The sequence below is a fragment of the Microtus ochrogaster genome, chromosome X, assembly GCF_000317375.1.
Source record: "Microtus ochrogaster isolate Prairie Vole_2 chromosome X, MicOch1.0, whole genome shotgun sequence".
NCBI lineage: Eukaryota > Metazoa > Chordata > Mammalia > Rodentia > Cricetidae > Microtus > Microtus ochrogaster.
In genome coordinates, this window is record NC_022026.1 from 14936912 (window position 1) to 14963230 (window position 26319).

The 26319-nt window shown below is 37.1% G+C and overlaps 1 protein-coding gene across 3 annotated transcripts in view; it reads right to left on the reverse strand.

Moving 5' to 3' along the window:
- Positions 1–462: 462 nt before the first annotated feature.
- Positions 463–26319, reverse strand: part of Fgf13 (fibroblast growth factor 13) — a 515462-nt gene continuing 489605 nt past the window's right edge. For all 3 annotated transcript variants that reach the window (XM_026784862.1, XM_026784863.1, XM_005358508.2), the window contains 2 exons: positions 5530–5728; positions 463–1904 (listed from right to left, as the gene is read on the reverse strand). In XM_026784862.1, the coding sequence (XP_026640663.1) occupies positions 1768–1904; positions 5530–5728 (336 nt within the window). In that variant the 3' untranslated portion in view covers positions 463–1767. The remainder of the gene's footprint in view (positions 1905–5529; positions 5729–26319) is intronic.

The window sequence follows — 26319 nt, forward strand, 5'->3', positions numbered from 1 at the left end:
TTGAAACACACCCCTTTGTTTGGCTTATGCCACCATTCTTCCCATGTTGACAACTCCCAAAGCCTTTATTGTCAGACATCAGCAGCTCTAGAGAGCTAGATAAAAAGGCATCCACAGAAAGGAAGGCTTGTATTTTCCTTCTACTCTCCCAGGTAGAGAAGAAGTTAGCTATCCAGTCTTGTGATTTTCCTCTACAGAAGAAAGGAGTGAGGCAAAGGGACAGTGATGATGCTGTGAATGCAAAAGGGATGGCAAACCATAGATCCTTGTACACTTTGATTTCTGAATGCCCAATCTGAAAGTTTAAGATTAAGAGACACACTGTAAAGAGTGTTCATGTGAAAACAGATGTTTATATTGTAGCTTATCTGAAGCTAGTGGCCTTATCTACGAAATTTAGTTTTTAAATCCAGTTTCTAATATACTTGATAGCATTAAATGGATAATAAACACACACTGAAGTTTTTTTTTATTTTGAATGAATATAAAGAGTTTATTTGGTGCGTATTTGGGTATACAACAACAAATATTAAACAACTTTTTAAACTTTTTGTGCACAGGGCAGAAAACTGCCTGTACATGCTATGTCCACTTTTGGAACACAGATTTTAAACAATTATTAATGCACACAATCTTACATATCATGCAACTCTATGCCAAGATTCCAACTTTCTTCCATGCAACAGATATGAAGATCTAAATGGAAACCTAGCTACGTCTTAAACACTTTTCCAGTAGCAAGTATAATATATGTTGTTTAGGGGGAACCAGTCTCAACATTACCTTGTACATAATACAATGGTCACGTGCCAAGTACGAGAACAGAAGGACTTGTACCTGTACAGATGATACAGTTCTTATTTGAACAACACAAGAGACAACACCACTGTTCCACAGTTCCTGTCTTTACACAAGAAGCCACAACGATAGATAAACATGATACACGAATGGAATTAAGAGTAATCTACACTTGAGGATAATCCTGTTTCAATTTATCTATACTGACTGGGATTGACGATACAGCTCAATTTTTACGCACAAACTACAGCACAAGAACTTGACCAGAATACTACAGTTCTACTTAACAGCAAAAAGAGAGAAAAAGAGAGATAAAGGGAGAAGGGGGTAGGGATAAAGGTGGAGAGGGAGAGAGAAAACAACCCATGATAATACTGTTACCTTGAGCCTGCTATGCCAATTCAGATTTAACCTTGAATTTGGTTGTTTTGGATTAAGTGAAAGAGTGGATAGAACCACAGAATTTCAGAAATCATACAGTTTCACTATATTAAAGAGTACACTTGAATCAAGCATAGATAGAAAACATGAAGCCGAGAAAACAACACAGTTCACAGAATTCATTGGCTCCTACAAAACATTTAAGCATTTAATTGAATTTTATTTTTTTAAAGAATAGTTGTGGTCTTTCAAATTTTCTTAGTTGGGAAGCAAATTGACCAGCACTGGTGCTGTGAAATATTTTTGCTGTTATCTCCAAAGTATAGGTGAGATCATATTTGGCAGTCCTTCTTCCAGATTGAGTTCATTGATAATGCTTGGCATTCTTTTGCACAAGCTGACTCTAAATTATGGGGCTTTAGTATGGATGATAACAAGGTCTAATGGCAGTTAGAATAGGGAACTCTGCCTGTGTGTTTGTTAAACCTCAATGAGAAGATTGAACTTTTGGATGAAGGACTGCTAGAAGAATTCAACAGCACCTGGACATAAGGTTCTGTTATGGAGCCCTCGTTTTGCCCTCACTGACTACGTTGATTCATTGTGGCTCATGGATTTGCCTCCATTCAGCACACCGGAGACGCTTCTGCTCTTGGTCGGGGTCCCACTTCCAGATCGGGAGAACTCCGTGAGATCGTGCAGAGACGGCTCCTTATACATGGCCACTGAAAAGCACAGAGATGGTGGAAAAGGCCTTTTATGTATTTCACTGTTCCAAATTTCTAAAATAGATCTGGTGTTTACATTTTAAAACTTCTAAGTCCAGGGGCAAAGCTCATGTTCATCATCTCAACTTAGTCATTCTGCAATATATATATTCTGCAATATGTATATGTATATATATATATAAACAACAAACAGCTTTGTATTATCAAAACATTTAATTTTGATCATCGAAAAGGAACAAACACAAATATTTTATTTTGTTACTAAGTTTCTATGTCTTAACTTAAACATACAAGTACTTAGCAGTGTGGATGAGATTAAATTAACATATAGTCATACATAAAGGATTTTAATACCTAATTTCTATCACTTACAGTTTTATATGCAGGGAATAATGAAAACACATTTAACAAAGCTCTCAGATATTTAAATATAATCTATAACACACTGAGAAAGTGTTATAGTAAAATTTTACAATTTTAAAACATTGATTTCTATTATACTTTAAATGAAACTCTCTAAGATTAAAAGTATTAGTATAATTCTTAGAAAAATAAATGGTAACAATTATTATTGTTGGGCTATACATCACAGCACTAGTGTATACCTGTGAAGTACATGCATCACCTTGTAAGAATACTATGATATAGAAACTCATTTTTTTTATTAGAGATAGATTCTGATTGTAGCCTAGGATGCTCTGGTATCACTAAGTAGCCCAGTGATTTTTCTTACTTATATTTTACCGATAATCATGAGGCACATGTAGAAAAGGACTATTTCAAAATCATTCAGTTAATATTGGGGCATAGTTACAAATGCTGATATTTTTGCACTTTGGAGGTTTAGGAAGGAAGATCATGAATTTGAGGCCAACTGGGAGGAGAAAGAAATCCTGGTTATATAGTTGAGGCTTCATTTCAAACAAACAAACACAAATACAGTCCCATCTCCCTGATAGTGAAAATGAAGCTAGAACCTGAACTTGGATATTCTGGCCCAGGAAATGAGTTGTAAAACACAACGTAACACTTATTTCAATAAGTGTGAATATGTGTGGGGGTAAGGGGATCACTACTACTTTAAGCCTCTACTGTAATCTCATGTGGGTAATTTCTTCTATTTTGTTTGTATTTGCTGTCTCGTGCCTATGTCTTCCCCTCTGATATTGCTATTACCAATTTTATCTTTATATCTGTTTTGGCTAGGTTTGTCTTATCCTGACACAAGCTAGAGTTATTTGGGAACAGAGAACCTTAATTAAGAAAATGCCCCCAGGAGATTGAACTATAAGCTTGCTTATGGCATTCTTGATTGATGCAAGAGGGCCTATGTGTGGGTGGTGCCACCACTGAGCTGACAATACTGGGTGCTGTAAGGAAGCAGGCTGAACAAGTCACGAAACAGCATTTCTCTATGACCTTCGCTTTAGTCCTTGCCTCTATGTTCCCGCCTTTTATGATGTCCTGTGGTGTGGAGTGGAAGTGAAATAAATCCTTTCTTGCCCAAGTTGCTTTTGGTAATAGTGCTTTATCTCAGCAAATAGTAACCCTAGCTAAAAAAGAAGTTGGTATCAGATCATGAGGTATTGCTGTGACAGACCCGAGCATGTGTTAGGGAAGACCGTGGACTTTGGGATGTTGGACTGGAAAAGCCATTGATTGTTCAAAACGTAGGGAGCTGTTGTGAGAATAAAGAATATAGAACAGTGCAGATAATGGAAGCCTGGCTTATGAAGTTTCAGAGGGATTTTTTGAGTGTACGTTAAAGACTCTATGTACCTACTTGATATGTTAAATGAAGACCCACCAATGTAAAACTTTTGCTTTGTTGGGGCAATTGATACCTGTCAGATGGGTTAACGAATACGATGTAATTAAGAAGATACCAGCATCTGGGAAGTGTTGGCTTAGGGGCAGCACACAGAGCTACAGTTCAAAGGTGGCCAAGGCTGTACCTTTTGCTGGAATCCAAAATAGATGATGTGTGTTTACCAGGTGTTACTAGTTTTGAAGGGTTAATAGAGAGCAGATAAGGTTTTGCACTTTGAGAGGTCAGGAGAGGCCACTGGTAAATTTCAGTTGAAGTAGAAGTTCCAGGATTGAAGGGGTAGTTGAGAAACATTGAGGACTGACCCCATGTGCAGGGTAAGAGTCCCTGATGAGAAGAGACCAAAAGAACCTATTGGTGAAGGTACAGCCCAGGTGGAGTAGAAATGTGAACATTTTGGAGATGCTAGTAACATGGCATAACCATCAAGGAGAGCACAGCTGTGGAGCAGAGCTGGCTTGAATCTAGAAGAGAAGTTGTGTATGCTGTGAATAGCAAAGCTTCAAGAAGGGCTGCTCCCAAGGCAGTTTTTGGACAAAGAGCATCATAAATTGGCCCCAAACATCAAACACTAAACTTTTTACGTTGTTGAATATTTGTTTTGCTTTGATTTGATTGTGACTGTCCTATGTTTATTACTTCTTATAGTAAGAAAGTACGTAATTTGTTTTTGATTTTACAGAAGCTCACCGTTAAATGGCTTTAGGTATTTTAGAAAGAGTTTGGGAATTTACAGAGACTTTAGATAGTTCAGAAATACTTTGAACTTGAAAGAGATGGTGGATGTTTTGAAGAGACTGAACTTTTAAAATGTTTGACAATTTAAAGACCATAGGACTTGAAAAAAATTGGAATGTTGTACCCTGTAATACTAATATTTACATGCCATCATGGGGACAAATAAACAAGGGAAGGTTCTAGTTTTTGTGTGTTTGTGTATCAAATTGATAAGTAGTCAATTGTGCTGGCTAATTTTATGTCAATTTGATACAAGTTAGAACTATTTAGGAAGAAAAGACCTCAGCGAAGAAAATTCTCCCACCACACTGGACCAGTAAGCCTGTGGGGGCGTTTCATTGATTGATGATTGCCATGGGAGGGTCTAGACCACTTTTGTCAGTACCACCCTTGGCTGACAGTCTGAGTGGTATAAGAAATCAGGCCGAGCTGGAGGACCTTGGTGTTATAAGAAAGCAGGCTGGGCAAGACATGAGGAGCAAGTCAGTAAACAACATCTTTTCATGTCCTCTGCATTAGGTTCTGCCTCCAGCTCCTGTCCTGTGTGAGTTCCTGTCTTGACTTCCATATGTTTTCCCAAGTTGTCTTAGGTTATATTGTTTTACCACTGCAATAGAAACCCTGAGATCACTCTTTTATTTCTCTTAATCTGAAAAAAAAAACTGTGAAAGAAAATTCTTAAGACTATATTGACCAAGGGCTTTTCCTAGAAAGTTTAAATATGTATACATTTTAAACTCCATGGTTAATCTCTACAAGCCATTTTTGGTATAATGTAGGGTTCTTAGTTGCCTTTAGTTTGTAATTTAAGTACTTACTTCTGATAAAGGTGTTACTATGGTTAAGGTAAAATGAGAGTAGATGCCACTGGCAATGTCTGAATGTTGGCATAGCTTTTACATTTTGGCCTTGATGGTTTTTAGTGCAGTAAAATGCTTGAAAATGTATGTATAGATGTCCTAATATGGAAGAATTATGTGTCACGTACAAAAGGATGAAAAGGAATTGTTTAAACTAGTAATATTCATAGCAGAATCCATAGACGATCAAACGTACCTTTCAGTGGCTTGGGCAGAAAATGTGCTGCGGGCTTGTTCTTCTTCACGTGGTTGCCTTTCATGATCTCTCCTTCTTTGTTCAGGCCCAGATACCACCCTCGGCCCGACTGCTGCTGACGGTAGATCATCGATGAGTATGTCACATAATAATTTTCAAACACTGATTCTTTGAATTTGCATTCAGGTGTGAAATGTTCCTGCAACAAAGTAAATAAACCAAACAGTCAGTATTTATAAGGGTGTGAATTTCAGGTAGAATAGATAGAAAAATACATTTCAGGAATTTAGATAATACTTTGTTAAAACTTGTATGAAGGGTATTCTATTAGAATAGGACAAATTATTACCACTGGAAAACACAAGACAACATATAGCAATTTATGTTATCTTCTAAGAGAGCATCCAAAGTGAAAATATGGCTGATCAGTGATTGGCACCCTGTAGTAAGCAATTCAAAGATTTGGACAAGCCACAAAAATGTATGCTGGACTAATTCAAGAGTAAAGGGATTGGAAGACAAGCATAAAGCTGTTATAGGAGTCTTGTTTCCCTTAACAATAAGTAAAAGGAAAATAAGATTTAGTTTGCATTTATTTTTATATTATTACTATTGTGTATGTGAGTGGTGTGTGTGATGTGTATGCCTCACATGTGGCAGTCAGAAAACAAATATGTTCATTCCTTTCACTTTCATTTACAATTTGGGGATTGAACTTAGGCTTTGTGTGCCAAGTGTCTTTGCCTGCTGAGCCATCTCACCTGACTAATGATTTTCATAAATTCTCAGGTTATCATATAGTATGGTTATCAGTTGCCTGAATATTAAAGCAATATTAGGATGCTGGTTGCCTAGTTTTCTAAAATAGTTGTACAAATAAAGCTTATTTTTCACAATAAGGTAAATAGAATTGATATTTTTTAGTTTATTGGATCTTAATTCAAAATAGAATTTACCTCTAACCTCATTATTTTCATAAATTAACAGTCACAAGCAAATCAATATGGTAGTAAATACTTTACAGAAATTCTCTAAACAAACGCAAGCAAATAACCCAGAGGAATTTAACCCTGGAGTTCTGGTTTTCTGTATTGGACTGTGCCATGTTTTCTTTAGAATGGGTCATTCAGATGAAAGTTTTCTAACCATAGTAGATTGTTTGAAGGACAAAAATCAGCCTTCTTTTTAGATTGGGTGTATATATGCATATATACATGGAATTCACATATATTAAAGTGGTCATTTCTAAGCTAAATAAAACAGTAGATTTTAACCTATAAGAAAATTCATAGAGTAGCAGAATGGTCACTTGGAGTGGAAAATAACAAGGAAAATAAAGTAGATACTAACGATGTTATCAGATCTTTCCCCTAATTTGCTGAGATGTTAGCAGGAACAACAGTTGATAATTTTGTCCAGTGTTTACAAAGCCTTGTTGTGCATGTCTTCTAGGATACTGGTATTTTTAAAGCAATGTCTCTGTGTTTCTTCTTTTCTTCATTTTCACATTGAATATTATGCTCAGTATATACGCCAGCTGAGCAACAAGATTTGAAATGTTCTAAAAGTTACTTTAGTGAAGGGGAACACATTTCTCAGCATTTTTCTGAAAGGGAAGCTTGCAACCAATTTTCTTTTCTTTTCTTTAAACCCTACCTCATTCAGTACTATGTCTGATGTCCCTATTTGCTCTGCACAATGTACTTGGTCAAGTATATTTGGGGGTTATTTCATTCAGTCTAGGAATACACCATAGATCTTCCAGGATTCACACAAATTCAACCTACTAAAGCAGAAATGTACTTCTGGGGCAACTGTCATATGGGAGAAACTTAAACGAGCTCTATTTATGGGTTCTGAAAATTTCTGTTTTGTGGGATTTTTCAACACAGAGAAAGTTGAAGTTTCTCTAGTGATGAGGAAAATATCTGGAGTTCTTGGGAATTAAATCATCACATGGATAAAATATTCTTCTTTGGAAAGCAGATTTTCCTTTCATAAAATGTCAGAAATAATTTGCTGGTAAATCTGTTGAATGCTACAGATGATCAAGTTAGGTGACACTCTTCAACCACTGGCCCAAAGGATCCCACTACTCAGAGGAAACTCCAACAGAGGCCCTCTGAAATGCCCACCTGGTCCTGCAGTTATTCAGTCCCAAAGAAACACACAGAACCCTACATTGATTATAAACTGGTTGACCTATTAGCTCAGGCTTCTTATTAGCTAATTCTTACATCTTAAATTATCCCATAATTCTTGTCTGTGTTTGTCACGTGGCTTGAGAGCTTTCATCGGTGAAGCCTCCTCATCTTGTTTCCTCTGTATCTGGGTTACAACTCAAGACTGAACCTTTCCTCTTCCTAGAATTCTCCTATTCTGGTTGCCTCTACTTCCTGCCTGGTCACCCCACCTCTACTTCCTGCCTGGCTACTGGACAATAAGTATTTTATTAGAACAATGTAAGCAACAGGGTACAAGACCCTTGTCCCACAGCAAACTACATGGGAAAATATTCCTGACTACAGAATGAGTAGGTGGGACCAAAATGTGTCCTAAGTTAAGTCTCCCAAACATACCGTGCCGTGCTTACCATTATGTGAGATAGCAGTGATTATTCATTAATTTTATATACATTTTCAGATGGTCTATTACATATCTGAATGACACTAAAAAATTCAGTGATAATTAATACATACTCTTCTCTATATCTGAAGAGATCAGGCAAATGACTAGCACACAAGATGTATGTACTGCCAGAAATACAGAAAGAATGTGCAGAAAAAAATATATATTGTCTGAGAAGAGAGGAAAAAGTAAGACCTAATTCTGACAGGGACACTAAGGACAGTTTCATAGACAGAAGAGATGATTATATCTGAGTCTTGAAGCATGGGAAAGAATTTAACTCAGAAATAAAGAATAATGGTTGAAGCACAGGCCAACACGTATCCCATCCTCAACTTCCCCTTCCACTCTTCTTTTATTATCTGGAATCTACCAAGTTGCAGCTTCTCATACTTAAATCCAGGGGATATGTGCATTCATATGCCTTCTACTTCATGTTCCCATAGCCATCAACTTGCATACTTATGGCAAGTAGATGACTTTAGGACCTCTTCAATAGTATCTCATAATTGGTCTACCTTATTCTCCTTATGTATTTGTTTACTTAAAGTAAGGTTCCCTTCCTCATAAACTCTGGATGATTTCACCTCGCATATAATAAAAGCAACTAATAACTGGTTGTTTCCTATTCAGTCACCACCATTCTTGGTCCTCCATGGCTTTCCAAATGCCATTTACCTTTTTAGTAACTCATCCTTCTTTTTCTCTGTCTCCTAGTTTTCTCCTCATCCCTCAAGATCTACTTTAAATATAATTCCTCTTTGGATCACACGTGATTTCTTCTAATCAGAACTGATTAAATCTATATCGACACCCAGAGGCTCTAGCTAGATCACTGGCATGGTACCCATGCATGGGAGATAAGCACTTGTATTTCAGAATCTATCCTGCCGTGTCCCCCAAGCTCAGGGTAGACCAGTTGACTAGTGTGAATGTTGGATTGCAGTGATGGAGACTAAATACTGAAAATTACATGACTTATTAGAGTATCAGCTTCCAAAACGTCTGCAGGGAATTTCCTTTATATCATAGAATAAATTCAGTTATATTTATAAGGAGGCTGTCATTGCATGGACAGATCTTGCATGAGTGATTTAACAGCTGTTAAGAATAATGTGGCACCTACAACGCTAAGAGGAAGTCTTGGCAATTGTTACAACTATCGGAAAATGGCAAGGAAGGACTCAATGAACTGAATGCTCTGTCACATCCTGACAATTTCTTAGTCATCCCTACTAAATTTGGACTCAAAAGCTCAGCAGAGAAGAAAATGAGGCCAAAAACGAGAAGGAAAAAAAAAAAACCACGTTGAAGCAACCAAAGGAGTGTTCTGTTCTCTGTGTGTGACACTGTCATTTTTATCCTGTGTTAGAATGAGTAGGCAGAAGAGGCTTGATTCTATTAAAATGTGGAAACATTTAGCATCCCATTTTATGCAGAAGAGTCCAACAAAGAAGCTATGGGTGCAATTGCATCTCTTCAGTACATATAAGCAATATCAATAATGGAAACTGTACTTGGCCCAAGCTAAGAAAGTCCTATTTTTGAAAAGGACATCAAGGAACAAATTTACTTTGATTGGTTGTAGATGCCTCCGCACTGGTTCCCTGAAAGAAGGTACCAAAGTGAACACAAAAGAGGCACTGATGAAGGCAGCAATAGCTGTGCCCTATATTTAAAAGGCAGTAGATAAATAAATATCTCCTATCAGAATGGGCATATGAGTCACAAATTCCTTGCATAGTTCCTATGAAATTACTTAATATGAGTATAAAATAAAAGGTACTTTGGAACTTATAACTTATTTTTTTCAAGACATGGTTTCTCTGTAGTTTTGAGGTCCATCCTGGAACTAGCTCTTGTAGACCAGACTGGCCTTGAACTCACAGAGATCTGCCTGTCTCTATCTTCTGAGTGCTGGGATTAAAGTTGTGCACCATCATTGCCCACTAATAACTTTTAATGCATTAACTTCTCTTAAATGTTGTTCACCTCTCATGCTCATACACATTTTCCAGAAAATAATATTTAGTTCATGAAATAATCTGTCTCAAAGACCTTCTCTGTTGGTGATTTGTATTTTATTCCTTTACAAGTTCAAGATTTGTTTCTTTTTGGTGCCTATTAAACTTCTTATCTATATGTAGCTCATACTAGCTAGTTATTATCATATTTTGGCCAACAAATGAGGGATTGAAGTTTAGAGAATATACAGATCCAAGAGTATTATCTAACAGTTCTTTTTCCAAACCCACTTTACTCATATTATTCAGAAGTAAATAATTATTTGGAGATTAAAATAGCAAATATGAATAAATCATTTTAAAACCCTCATACATCAATAGAACATACTAGAGAATTCTTTCAGCCAACATGCTAAGGGTCAGCTGCTCCTATCATGGCAGATAAGGTCTCAATATAGACATTTTAAGGCACAATGGGTAATACTGGATTCATATACAAATAAACACAAGATTTAATGGTGTGCCAGAAACATTGTCCCAAAACACAGAACTTGAGACTAGTATAAATTGTCATTCTCTTTTAGAGTCTACAGATGTAGCTCTGCCCTGTGTTGCTTCAATCACAGTGGTAAAGTGTGGAGACAGCATAGTCTTTTTGGCTTGCTGGAGCTAAAGCTTGGTTAAACGAGACTTGGGTTAGAAGAGCAGCTGATCTAGAATGATGCCAGTAGGGCTATGGTTTATTGCTGTGCAACCAGGAACCATGACCTCAAACAACAGAGCTTAAGGTTTCTGTGTATATTTGTCAGTCAGGCTCTATAAGCACATCTCCAGCATTAGAACAGATGCACCAAGATTAAATACCCTCATAATTAAAAAAAGTAATTTAGCAAACAGAGGCCATAATAACAGGGCTCTCATCCACCCACCCCACCCCCATTCTCTTGTAGATTAAGCTATGATGTCACTACAAGGTGACGGTGTTACATTTGTATTTGTATCTAGGCAGGATGAGAAACTTTCAGGACTACCATGTAGACTGTAAATGTCCTTTTTACACATTTAGCCCCCACAACGTATTTTTAGGTAGGCAGCATAGATTCTTTTGGATATAGGGAGAGCAAAATTGTCTACTGAAGTGGTTCCTACAAAAAACTGGTAATGTTAAACCTGGGTAGCAAGGACTGTCATCACAGATCCTGGTATAAGCTATTGTTCTCAATAGATTTTCCTTACGGCACCTATGACATTTTTAAAGTAGGAAATAAAAAATAAAAAGCAGAAAATAAAAACAGTTTATAGATTTATATGTGAACAAGAACAGAAGCATCACTAACAGTCCTGAACCATGATTTTTTTCAGCAAGTTCAATAATCATATTTTAACAGGTTTCCTTTCTCTTCAGTGCTCTCAGTGACCTCTTTTCCCCTTCTATCTTCCAGCGCATTTTCAGCAGAGTAATCCTCCAATTAGTTTAGCAATTACTGTCACTAGCAAGGGTCATTCATCTCATCTTGAGCCATGTTCTAATGAGAATTAATTTTCTGGATTTAAAATGTGCAGGTTATTTAAGCAGGTCTGATTTGTGTATGTCAATTATTCTCCCGCGTATTGAAAATCGTGACTAGATTAAAATCAGAGTCTCAGCTCTTTTATAAGATAAGTAAATGAAATCTTAAAATATAAATTATACCCATGGGGTGACAAGGTAACTACCTATATTCCCCAGATTGGCTTCTCTTACATCAGTGATCTCAAAATCCAGGACTAATTATTATATCCAGAGCTTTGATATTCTTTCCAAGGGTATATTTGAGGCAAATAAACTTCATTATTACTGAGTTCAAAGAATGGTAAGGAAGAAGCTGAGGAGAAGGGAATCAATAAATTGTGCTCTGTAGCCAAGCAAATGTGTTAATTCATGATAAGGGGAATATTTTATGCAAAAAATCCCATTGGACTAAGATAATTAAGGACAGTTCTTGGTCTAAGGCATGGGTTACAGGATTGACCTATACATATATGATGAAAATATCTGTGAAGTGCAATGTCATATGATGAGACCTTTGAAACTGCCTTGTACAAATTCAAATAAAGAGTTAATTCTGGCACTGCATCTACCTAATAAATAGAAGGCTCTTCCAGAGGAGAGACATAAGCGGTCAGCACTTGCCTCCTAGGGGAGAAACGGTAAGTGATAAAATGAGGAAAGGAGCCTAGAGATAACTCCAGTGTATATGTGTGAGTGTGTGTATTATATTGCATGTTCATGTGGGTGTGTGCACATGTGCCTTTGGGTGCATGTGCAGGTGATTCTGGTGGAAGGTAGAAATTGATGTTACATGTCTTCCATGCTCGTTCTCTATGCAATTATTTTGAAACAGGTTCTTGTATTGTACCTGTAGCTCATCAGGCTGCTGACCACTGAGCTCCAGGGAATCTACTTATCTCTGACAATCAAACTCCAGTGCTAGGGTTTTACTTGGGGGCCTCATGCTTATATAGCAGGCAGTTTACCAAATAAGCCATCTCGCTAGCGTGATAAACCCAATCTTCAAGACATGGAAGGGGGGGGGGAAGAAGACAAAAGAGGGTTTTAAAAAAAAGACAAAATAGTGTAGCTGGGGAGATGGTTCTTCAGTTAAAAGCTCTGGCTGCCTCTGCAGATGGTCCATGCTCAGTTCCCAGCACTCACATGGTGGTTTACAACTATGTGAGTTGTAACTTCAGTTCCACGAGATCCAATACACTCTTCTGACCTTTGTGGGCACCACACATAAATGTGGTATACATACATTAACACAGGGAAAATACACACACATAAAATTTTAAAAATCTTTAAAAAAATCAATTTAAGAAAGACAATTGAGAGCATGGGGGAGGAAGGAGAAGGGAGGGTAAAAGTGGAAGAGGAGAGAAGGGGAGGGGGAGGAGAACTTGAGGGAACAGGATAGTCAAGATGGAGGAAGGACAGAGATGAGAGCAAGGAAAGAGGTATTTTGATTGAGGGAGCCATTATGGGGTAAGGGAGAAATCTGGTTCTAAGGGAACTCCTAGGAATCCACAAGGAGGACCCCAGCTAAGACCCTAAGCAATAGAGGAGAGGGTGCTCAAACTGGCCTTGCCCTGTAATCAGATTGATATATATCTTAAATATCACCATAGAACCTTCATCCAGCAACTGATGGAAATAGAGGCAGAGATCCACAGCAGAGCTTGGGGGCTGAGCGAGCTCCCAAAGTCCAGTTGAAGAATGGAAGGAGTGAGAATATGAGCAAAGAGGTCAAGGCCATGATGGGCACACCACTGAAAGTCTACCTGAGCTAATGAGAGCTTACCAACTCCAGCTGGACTGGGACGGACCCAGCATAGGAACGACCAAACTAGACCTTCTGAATGTGGGTGACAGTTGTGTGGCTGGATCAGACTGAGGGGCCACTGGTAGTGAGACCAGGATTCATACCTACTATATGTACTGACTTTTTGAGAACCCTTTCTCTTTGGATGGATACCTTGCCCAGCCTAGATGTAGTAGGGAGGGCCTTGACCTTCCTCCAAAACAATATGCCTTAGAATCTCTGAGGATTGGATAGGGGGTGGTGGGGGGTAAGGTGGAGGGGGTGTGAGGAAAGGAGGGAGTTGCAACTGGGATTGGTATGTAAAATAAAAAAATATAGTTTGTTTTCTTTTTTGAAAAAAAAATAAAAAAAAAAAAAAAATCTGGGAAAAAGAAATACAAAACAGTGCTTAAGCTGAAGTAAGACTAAAGAGAGATCCTTGTAAGAAAGATGTAGGCACATAATTATGTCCTGATCTTTGTGTGTTCAAATAGCTAAACATTTCAATTGAATCCTTTGGCTTTATTTTTGTAAAATGATGTAATAGTCTACCAGTTCTGTTAACTTAAATATGCTCTTGCTCGAAGATCCAATGAGAAGCTGTATATGACTGAAGCTTCACTGAAAACTTTCTTCTGATAATAAGTAACCAGGAAATCAGGTCAAAACGCATTCTTTCATTTTCAGAGTTCTTTTTCATCTGGAATCAATTTCTAAGAATAAGATTAGCCTATGTGTATTTTACTAATATAGAAAAATATAAATTGTACCCCAAATTGTACCTACAGATGAATTTTAATGTTCTCAAAGTTTGGTTATTAGGAAACCTTTTTTTCTCCTTTCCTTTTTTTATTTCTGTCGGCAGCAGGATGAAATGGCTGCAGTGCTGTAAACCATGGCAGTAAAAATAAAAAAAAAGAGAAGAGATAGAGGAATATTTAAAATAGATCTTGTAAAATTCCATGACACAAAATTACTTAAAAATACATAGGGCTAGACATGGTGATGCATGCCTTTAATGCCAGAACTTGGGAGGCAGAAGCAGGCAGATCTCTGAGTTTAGAGTCCAGCCTGATCTTACAGTGTGAGTTCGAAGACAACCATGGATACATAGAGAAACCTTGTCTTGAAAAATTTAAAAAAATACACATGGTAACTATCAACCATTTGAAAATAAATGCAAATTGTGCTTAACTGTGTCTATTTTTTATTTCCTCATATTGTTAAAAAAATTCTTGATGTCATTTTTATAGTCCAGGATAGTTTATGGCATTTTAATTTACCTTAGGTTATCGTCACAAACATGGCAACATATTGCCCTTTCGCCACAGTTAATCATCAATAAGAATTAGAACAATACTAGGCCTCTCAGTGAGGGATCAGGTACTATGTTTTAGTTCCATAGTTCTCTTACAGCTTTCTACTGGTCATCCTGTATCTTCCAGTACCATGAAGATGTGCCATACAATGGATTATTCACTCTATTCAAATTTACAAACAAAGCTGAGTGTTGGGGGTTTGTTGGATGGCTGTTGGCTCTTAAGCATTGGCAATCTATATAATGTAAAATAAATAATGATCAAAAACTATTGAGAATTTCTAAAAAATAAAAAAACAAAACAAAACCCACAGCTGGGCCTGTTGGAGCACACCTTTAATCCCAGCACTCAGGAGGAAGAGGCCTCTGAATTTGAGGCCAGCATGTTCAATATAGTAAGTTCTTGGACAGTCAGGGCTATTTTGAGAGATGTCATCTCAACAAAACAAAACAAAATAAAAAATTAAAACAAAGTATATTAAAAATAAGCTAGAAATAAAGGAAAACAAACACCCCCCTTTACAGAGGCTAATGGGTTATTTTTGTCAGTATATAAAAATTATATGATTCAAAGGTCTCATTCCTCACTAACATTGGTCAGCAAAGTTTAAAATGAAAGCAATTTGTTAAGATTTGTGACAAAGCAAGATAAATATATATGCATGAATGCATACTAGATCAATAGAATAAGGAGCTAGTTTTCTAAATGAAACAGAAGTGACTAACCCTTCACTAAAATAAGAGGAAAGAAGAAAATCAATGAATTCAGATGAAAAGGGAAATACTGTTATAGACATTCTAGAAATGTAAATATCTTTTAAATGAATTGTGAATAATTATATATTCTAATAGAGTTGAAGAACTAGAAGGGAGGATGAATTCCTGGGGACATGTAAGTTACCAAAACAGAATTGTGAAGAAGAAATAGTAAACCTGCACAGACATGTAAGGAACAAATCTCAACAAACTGAATAAATGTAACAGTATATTAAGCAAGGTCATTTATCATTGACCATGATCAAATGGGACTCTTCACAAAGATTCAACCGGGAATCACAACCACCATGGAATGAAAGACAAAACAATACAAAGCATAGGATCATCCCAATGATCGCAGAAAAGACATGTGAGGAAAGTTACCATTCCTCCATAATAACAACACTGACTATTAGGCAAAGGAAGAACAGGTTCAACAACATAAAGACCATATATTATAAGGCAAGAGCTAACATTATCTTGAATTGGAAAACTCCTACAGCTTCTAAAAATATAAGGAAACCCATTTTCATTAGCCCCCTTCAATACTGGAAAACAAATAGGCAAGAGACTGGAAAGAGGAAATCAAAAGTTTCACTATCTGTAGATACACTCTTACATAAAAAATCCCCAGAGGCTCTGTCAAAAAATATCTATTAGAAGTGACAATTTGGTAGGTTGAGGCAGGTATTCAAATCCAGTCTATGCTATATAATGAGTTTGAGATCAGCCTCAGCTACATTGTAGAATCTTGTCTTAAAAAATGAAGGCAATCCAATTAACCAAAAAGGATGTGATTTTATTTTATTTATTTTTTGTCAACTTGTTATAAGCTATATTCATCTGAGAGGAAGAAACCCCAATTTAAAAATGCCTCATAAGATCAGGCCAAAGGAGGTTTGTAGGGTATTTTCTTAATTAGTGACTGATATGGGATGCCCCAGCCAATGTTTGGGAGTGATATCTCTGGGCTGCTGGTCCTGGCTTCTATAAGAAAGAAGGCTGAGCAAGCCATGGTGAGCAAGTCAGTAATCAGCACCCCTTCATAGTTTCAGCATCAGCTCCTGCCTATGGATTCCTGCTCTATTTAAGCTCGTGTCCTGACTTATTGATGATAAACGGTGCTGTGGAAGTATAAGACAAACTTCTTCCTTCCTTCATTTCTTCCTTCCCAAGTTGTTTTGGTCATGGTGTTTCATCACAGCAATACACTAACCAAGACAAGGGTAATTCATCTACAATTAGAAGTAGAAGACATGGATGAAAAAATTAAAGAGATCTATCTATTTAAAAATGGAATGGCCCCCTATATTCACAGATTGAAAGAACAAATATTGTTAAATGTCCAATTTGGGGGCTGGAGCAATGGCTCAGTAGTTAAGAACACTTACTACTCCTGTAGAGGATCTGAGTTTGACTTATAGCATGTGCCATAGTGACTGACAGCTGAAATATTGAGCCCTCTTCTAAATGTCATGGGCATCAGACATATATATGGTACACATACATATGTGCAGATGAAACACACATACATAATTTAAAAAAATATTTTGTAGTACCAAAAATGATCTGTCCTTTGAGTGAAATATCCCTCAAATATCAATAATATTTTTTCCAGAACTAGAAAAAAAGTGGTAGAATTTTGTATTGAACCGTACAAACATGCCTGTCCCTCTCCATAATCCAAAGCAAATGAGAAAAAATAGTTAAAGGTACTATTTTGTCAGACCTTAAAATAAAGCTAAGTATGAAAAGCGACACAAGGCCCATGAAACACAAGAGAAAACCTAGAAGTAAATCTATATACCAAAAGATAATTTCTTTCTACAAAAATTTTATAAACTAACATTGGAGAACAATGTTTTCAATAAATAGTGCTGAGAAAATTTTGTATGCATATGTAGAAGAAAGAAACCAGACCTCTATCACTCATTACTTTCATAAACAAAAGAAACACAAATAACTAAAACCCGATTAATGACTAAGTATAATATCTGGAATTGTGAAATGACTATAGTCACCCATAGGGGTAATTTTCAGGATACTGGCGTAAACACAGTATTTTAGCTTTATGGATAACAGCCTAAAAGTAGAAGAAACAAAAGCAGAAACAAAGGGGATTCTATTCAGTGAAGAAGCTTCTGGACAATGAATGGGGAAATGAAATTGAGACAACCTGCAGAATAGGATAAAATTTGTACAAATGATGTATCTGTAAAGGAATTGATGATTTTCATATTACATATATTGCTACCAGCACAAACTCTGGCTATGGAGCATTTGAATGGCATTTGTGAGCCCAGGTGTTTGTGTGCCCACTCAGGGTTCAGAGGAAAGTAGCTGAGACCATCTCAGCACCCCTCCCACCTGGGGAGGCAGCTCGGATCAGGACTGCTAGGCATGCACAAGCAGGAGAGCATGGCAGATTCCTGCCACCATCCACAGAGATATTTCGAGGCCAAGCAGTGCGCTGCAAGGCATATTTAGCCATTATTCAGATAAAAAGGGTTTTTTATGCTGCACGCTCACTTTCAGAGTTAAAGTGCTGATCATCGCTCTTACCTGGCAGCCCCAGAGCTGGTAGTAATGGTAGTTACACCATTTTGAAAGGGGAGAGAGGTGGAGCCAGCATTCAGAGCAGTTTCACCCAAGCTGCTTACCATTTTAAGAGCTCTTTAAGACAGTAAAGAATTACAGATAATGTAATAAGGACAGATTCAGACAAAGAAACTCTAAATGAGTCACAGTGTTGGGAAAACGTACATAGGCATGGGAGAGAGAAGAAAAAGAATATAAAGTGTTAAAATAAGTAAATTGTTTAAAAAACAAAGTCTTTAAAGAGACAGCACTCAGACAGTCATAGATTAAATGGAGTAAAGAAAAATAATTCCACATAGATATGGAAAATTCAAAAAGTCTGGATTATGTATTTTATTGTGTTGTCTTTGAAATTTTTGACTGTAAAGGAGCTAAGTAAAGAGAGACATTTCATTGCATGGGCTGCTAAGCTAAACCAGCATGTATATTATAAAGGTATCTTAACTTCAGAATTTGGGTCTAAGGATATGTTGCTTTGGAAAAGAGGTTATTCTTTTGTTTCCACAGAAGATGAGAACATTTGGATTCATTCTAGGCTAATATGATTTGATAGATCATGACCCCCCCCCAGAGGTTGCTGTGAACACCCTCAAAAATTACTTTGCCCAATAAACAGCAGGAAGAAGTTTAGACAGAACTATACCCTATTGTTGTAAATGATTCTTTATATTTAAAGGGGGGATATGCTATAGGGATAGATACTTTGCATTGGTATGGATCTTGGTTTATTTATACAAGTTTTAGGTCAATTTTGTTATATGTATATTTCTTTCATGGCAGTGAGACACATCTGCTCTTGGCAGCACAAAGCTACTCTAAGAGGAAGATGGGCATCAGTGAGGTTCCTTATGGAGTTGGTTAGCCATTTGGGCAAGAAACTGCTCTTGTATAGCCTGCTTGATGAACTGTATATTCAGTATCCGCAGAGAAATCACTGATGAACTTGTCTAAAGATGAGATGATCCTTCGCGCTTCCTGCTTCATGAAAGAGTCTACCAGACATTCTGCAGGACACAGAAGAAAGTGACTGACAAACTGCCAATATAGGTGAAACTGCCTTTGAAATTTCCTGCTTCATGGAAAAGTCAGCCAGGCACTATGGGCCTATAGGCTGAAGATGGAGGTCCCAACAGTACAGAAGAACTATGGGTTACTGTCCAGGCATGAAGATGTCTTTGTAATTTCTAGAGTTTAGAAGTTGCTTACAATGCACTTCCTATTTACTTAGGTAATATTATATCCTTCTGGAGTCTTTGATGGAGTTGAATGATAGTAATAATACAGTCTTCCTTCGTTATGATGAGAGATAAAGTAGATATAAATAGTGTAACTGTAATTCTTGCTTGATACCTGTTTTGTTACATGTAATTTTACTATGTTAAAGTTAAAACCTTCCTTTTTATTTAAACAGAAAAAGGGAGTTGAGTAGGATTCCCCTCTGTATGCTATGAATATCAATATATATTAATAAAGGAACTGCTTTGGGCCTATAGCAGAGCTATAGGGGAACAGAGCTAGGCAGGGAAAACTAAATGGAATTCTGAAGAAAGGATGTGGAGTCAGAGAGATGCCATTGAGCCACTGCCCGAGTCAGATATGTCAAAATTTGCTGATAAATCACTGCCACATGGCAATACACAGATTAATGGAGATGGGTTAAATTAATATGTAAGATTTATCCAATAAGAAGCTAGAACTAATGGGCCAAGCAGTGATTTAATTAATACAGTTTCCGTGTGATTATTTCAGGTCTAAGCTAGCTGGGCATCCGGGAACCAACAAGCAATGCACACACACACACACACACACACACACACACACACACACACACACACACATATAGAGAGAAGGGAAACTATGTAATTTCCCATTGCTACACCCAAATACTCGATTTGTAACTAAAGGCATTCCTCAGAAGACAAAGAACTGTTAAATAAGTATATTAAAATGCTTAACATTACTAATTACAAGGCACATGAAAATTTAAAACACATTGAGATATCCCTTTTAGTAAGAATGATTATCACAAAGATATGTGATAAGAAGAAATACTGAGGATGTATTACACACAATTGGTAAATATAAATCAATACAGTTATTACAGAAAGCACCATGGATGTTCCTCAATTTTTTTTAAAGAGGCCGTCAAGATGGTTCTCCTAGCAGAAGTTCTGGAAGTGAAAACTTGATGACAAAAATTTCCATTCTTGGGACTTGTGCTGGAAGGCAAGAACTGCCTCCTGAAAGTTGTTCTCTGACCTTCAAATGTGCACCTTAGCAACTCCCCCATGTCATAAACACACACATTATACACATAATAATAACTACAACTTTAACATAGAATTATAATTATGGTCTAGCAATTTCACTACCAAATGCTCATCAAAAGGAAATGAAACCTGCAATGTAATTTAAGTAACATCTGCATTACAATGTTTACTGCAACTTAGTTCACAATTGTGAAGACTGGGGTATAACTTTAGTGTTTATCAGCTGAAGACTAGATGGAGAAATTGTGGAAAACACTCACTATGGAATAGTATTCAGTGATCAAAAAGATAAAAGTCAGCCCTTTGTGAAACCATGAGTGGAAATGGAGATCATTAAGTTAAATAAGCCAGGCACAGAAAGAGAGGTACTACACAGTCTCACAGAAGATGAGGAGAATGGGAAGAGAACTCTGAAGTGCTCCCACATAGCAGGATAGCTGCAGAGAGCAATAATGTACTGTACATTTTGAAAGGTCTGAAGAAAGAGTCACTGTTTTGATTTGTGCTGTATAGGAATTGCATTAAATCAAATAGCATGGATCTTGAATGCTACCATAAACGAATGAAATCTGAGGTGAGAGCTGTTTAACTGAATTTTCACAATGAACAGATTACTGTTCAGAAAGATTTGAGATAAGCAAAGTATAGTTTAATCTTAATAAGGGACATCATTATTGCAGAGAAATCAGCAGAGAGATTTTTTTCCTAAGTAAATTGCATTCATCTATTAGAGCCATGGTTCTCAACTTGTAGGTTCTGATTTCTTTGAGGGTCAAGTGACCCTTTCATGGAGGTCACCTAAGTCCATCTGCATATCAGATATTTATGTTCCATAACAGCAGCAAAATTAGAGTTATTTAGAAGCAATAAAAATAGTTTTATGATTGGGGGTTACCACAACATGAGGACCTATATTAAAGGGTTACAGCATTATGAAGGTTTAGAACCACTGGATTAGAGAAATAAAGCCCTAAATATCTCCTTTCTGTGTATTTTTATTTCCTGCACTGGGTTTTTAATGGCAGTGTTGACTTGCATGATTTTGTGAAAGATATATTTTATTTTAAAGTGGTGTGTGTGTGTGTGTGTGTGTGTGTATGTGTGTGTGTGTGTGTGTATGTATATGTTTCTGTGGGTTATAAGTGCAGTACCCTGGGAGTCAAAAGAGGACATTGGGTTCCTTGGAGCTGAAGTTGGAGGCAGTGTGAGCTGTCTTTCACAGGTGCTGGTAAACAAACTTGGGTCCTCTGAAAGAGCAGTACACCCACTAACAGCTCAGCCATCTGTTCAGTCTCTAACTTACATGTTTGCAAGGTGAATAACAAGTACCAGGGATGCATTGGGTATACTGAAATATGCTTGTAGATTGAACACTTGGAAGACTGAAGAAGGAGGGTTGTCATGGCTTCAAAGCCACCTTGGGCTGCAAAGTGAGTATTAAGTCAGCAAAGGCTGAATAGCAAGACACTGTCTTTAAAAAACAAAGACAAAAAACTATGAGATATGCTCTCTAAAAGTACAGTGTTGTCTAAGCACTCCATTACTCTGGTGCTTTCTTATTTGTGGAGTGCTCCTCTTTGTAATAACTTCATAATGTCATCTAAATCCATTTGCAAAATAATGACCTCCGAGGGACCTGTAGTCAGCAGGAGAGCAAGCTTAGTAGGTCGAATCTTTTAAAATAGCTCCTGTAAGCTCCTGGCTAAAAATGAAAGCCTAGGAGTTCTGAAAATTTTCCCAAAGATCCCATAACCCTGCAGGGAAATGAGGAAGGCTCTTTGTTCCAATACGAACTGAAACGGATGAGTAATGACAATAGTCTATTAAATAAAAAGCAAACCGAGGTGGGTCACCGAATGTTTGAATGCTTCAGGAACTTTTGGAGTCACTGTTTTGATTTGTGCTGGATAGGAATTGCATTAAATCAAATAGCATGGAGTCCGTCTCTGTGGAAGAGTATAGCTTAGAATAACCAGGAATCTGCTTCTTCAACGTTTTACCAAAAAGATTTCCTTCAGTCCCACTTGCACATGTACAAAAGTGGTGCTAACTAAGAGCACCAGACGGCTGGAATGTAAATTCCTACAATATGTAGACTACTGCAAACACTGAATCTGCTATGGTAGGGCAGAGCACAAAGACCTCTCCTGTAAATGAGGGAGAAAGCACACTTGCAAAGAGATACTGGACTACTGCTACTTTGCATAACATCTCCAATTATTTCTTTTACTTATTTATTGTGTGCGCACGGGTGTGTATACATTGGGAAGTCATAGGACAGCTTGTTCAATTCCGGTCTATCCTTTTATCATGTGTTTCTGGAGAGCAAACTCAGGTTATTAGACTGGTGGCAAATTCCTTCACTTGTTGTACTTTGATTTAATCTTAATACCATATAAATTTGATTCTCATTTCTCTAATCTAAGAAAATTTCCCACTTTAAAGGTGTGGAAAACAACAACAAAAGAAACAGGAACGCAGACTTTGATGAGCAATTTCCTTTTTGAAATGATTATTATTGTTAGAAGAAAGTATAGATGTCATGGTCAGGTGTGGAGGTCAGAGGACAACTTCTCAGGAGTCAGTTCTTTCTTTCTTTCGATTTTAAAGTGGGTTCCAGGAATTGACCCACAGGTCATCAGGCTTGTTTAGTGATCACCTTTATTCACTGAGAGATCTTGTTAGTTCAAATAATTTCCTCGTCAGGTTATTTCTAAAAACACTTCATCCAAGTTGTAGTTACTGGCAGCATATACATGTGTGCACACACACGATAAGTAAATAAAATGGAAAAAAATATCAAACAATGATACTGTTGCATTCAGGGGACAGAGACATGCAGATCTCTGTGAGTTTGAAGCCAACCTGGTCAACAGTGTGAGCTTCAGGACAGCCAAGACTACATAGGGAGACACTGCCTCAGAAAAATTAAACTAAATCAAATCAGATGATTAATATATGAGTTTAACAATTGCTGAAAGTTTACCTTCCTTCTAAGTGTTTTATGTCCTTTCAACACAGAAAATAAAATCTTACCAAATCACTCATTTTGTTTGAGTAGTTAATGTGATTGCCTAGCATGTACAAGATGAGAACTAGACCACGTGCCTCACCATGAGGATGGAAAGGGCATGGCAGTTGGTTAGCACACGCACAAATGCTCAGTGACCACAGAATCCCTTTCCTGCCTTCATTTTTAGTTTGCAGAATAAGTCACAAAAGGCACCATCCAGTCCATCCCACTGTCCACCTTAAATGGCTGTAAAAAGCAATGACAATCAATAAAGACAAATGCCCTAGAGGAGTCCTTTTCCATTCCTCTAAGGGGTTAATAACATACAGACAAGACAAGCAGTTTCTCAGTGCTGATTCCATGGCAAAGGCAACAATATGCAAAGCTGTCATTTAGGTCTTAAAAAAACTTAAGATTATAAAACAAGAATTACTATAATGTGAATCAGTAAGCACATATGATACTAAAGGTATTTCTGAAATAATGCAGTACTAATGGGCCAATGACATTTTTATGTATTGTGCTAATTACGCTCGAAGAAGTACAACATCATCATCTTACTTCTTTTGCTCCAAGCCACTGTTTCACTAGTTCTGCTTTCATAAAGTAGCCGGATAATAAAAATAATAAGGAAAAAATCTAACAATACCTATCTTTAATCGGTGCCTACATTTAAAGTTTCCTACAACTGAACAGTTCCGGCATTTTGGCGACAGGTATGGACAGTTTAATAATGATAATGATAACAAAGGTAACGATTACAATGAATTTTGGGGAGATCTGCAAAAGAAAATTACTCTCTCAAGAGCTCTTTACTTCCCCGCACCCCCCAGTGTGTGTTGAAGAAATGAAACGAGAAATGCTCACACATTAGAATGTAGCTTTGGCACTGAAACATTCAGCTGTGCCAGGAATTCAGAGCAAGGAAACAGCTCCTGCTAGAGAAAGCTGGACTCAGTGTAAGGCAGCTGGAGCTGACCAGCGACAGGTCCTCATGCTAAGGCAACTTCAGCTGTAAACTTGGACTTGAGTCCCAGAGGAAAGAGCAGTTTTCATACAGATTTGCAAACAAGGAAAATTGCCTTTTAGCCTGCTGCTTCTCTCTCCACAAAAGGAAGCAGCTTTGCATTTTCCTCATGCAAATCTGTCCACTTAACATTCTCCTAACCCAAGCAAGCTACTATTGCTTGGATTCTTCTTTTGAAAAATACTAACCAAATATTTCAGCTGATTTGGGGTTTTTCTTCTCCAGTGACTTCTCCCATACCCTAGAAATTTTAAAGAGCGACTCCACAGGAGCATTACCAAATAAAACTTGGCTTTTAATTCTTATAGGTTCAGATGTAGGTGACAAAGGGAAATTGAATGTAGGCAAACCCATATGGGCATGTCTAAGGAACTCAGCAAGCAAAACAGCACCTAGAAAAAGTTGAATGAAAAAGTCAAGAGTGTGTTAATTTGTTTCTCTCAACTCATGATCCCGTGAGACAAAGATTTTAAAGAAAAGGTAGAAAAATAAGTTTTCTCTTCTCTGTTGCCAAAGATGTCTACTTCTGGTACAAAAATTAGGTGTGCTCAGAGATCAGATCTGGTTATCTGCAGATTAACCAGACACAAAAGAAACTCCATTTCTTCTGGGAGATATTCCTGTATGTAAGTTCCATCCCTCTCTAAAACGGAACAAGAAAGCCAGGTCTTTTAAAGAGTATGTATTGGTGTAAAGTCTTGTGAAATTAAAACAAGGCATGTTGAAATATGAATGTCACTATCACAAAATGAATCATACTTTCACAAGGTACATATAAATGTGTCACTATGTTGCAGTAAGCAAGATGACAGCTCTCTATTTATGTGCAAACTGCCATCACCACGATGCTCTTGGTTCTTAGAACACCTAATACCATGGTTATGTAGAAACTACTACAGCGAAGCCTCAGCTTTCTCTCTGTTTGTAGAGACTAAGTATGCAATATTCATGCTAGAATTCCTAGTTGCTCAGTTTTAAAAATTTTATTTCCTGAAATATTGCACAATTTTACTTAATATGAATTCTTTAAAATATGCTTGGTGAGTATTATTCTTTCAAGTTCTGTGAAGGACTGTGATGGGATTTTGATGGGAATTGCATTGAATATGTAGATTGATTTTTGGTAGGATAGCGATTTTTATATTATGTTGATCCTACCTATTCAAGAGCTTGGGGAATCTTTCCATTTTATGATATTTTCTTAAATTTCTTTCTTCAGAGAATTAAAGTTCTTGTCATACAGGTTTTTTTTTTTACCTGTTATAATACTCAACTTTATATGGAAAAATAAAAAACCCAGGATAGCCAAAACAATCCTGTATAATAAAGGAACCTCTGGAGGGAACCCTATCCCTGACTTCAAGCTATACTACGGAGTTATAAATAACTACGTAGTTATAACTACGGAGTTATAAAAAGCTTGGTATTGGTATAAAATCATACATGTGGATCAATTGAACTGAATCAAAGACCCTGACATTAATCCACACACCTATAAATACATGATTTTTGACAATGAAGCCAAAATTGTATAATGGAAAAAGGAAGCATCTCCAATAAATGGTGCTGGCATAACTGGATGCCAACATGTATAAGAACGAAAATAATCCATATGTATCACCACACAAAAAACTCAAGTCTAAGTGCATCAAAGACCTCAACATAAATCCAGTTAAGCTGAACCTGACAGAAGAGAAAGTGAGAAGCAGCCTTGAATATGTTGGCACAGAAAACCACTTCCTAAATATAGCACCAGTAGCACAGACACTAAGACCAACAATTAATATATGGTACCTCTAATATGTATATATTCCATACTTTCTTCATCCATTCTTCCATTGAAGGGCATCTAGGTTGTTTCCAGGTTCTGGCTATTAC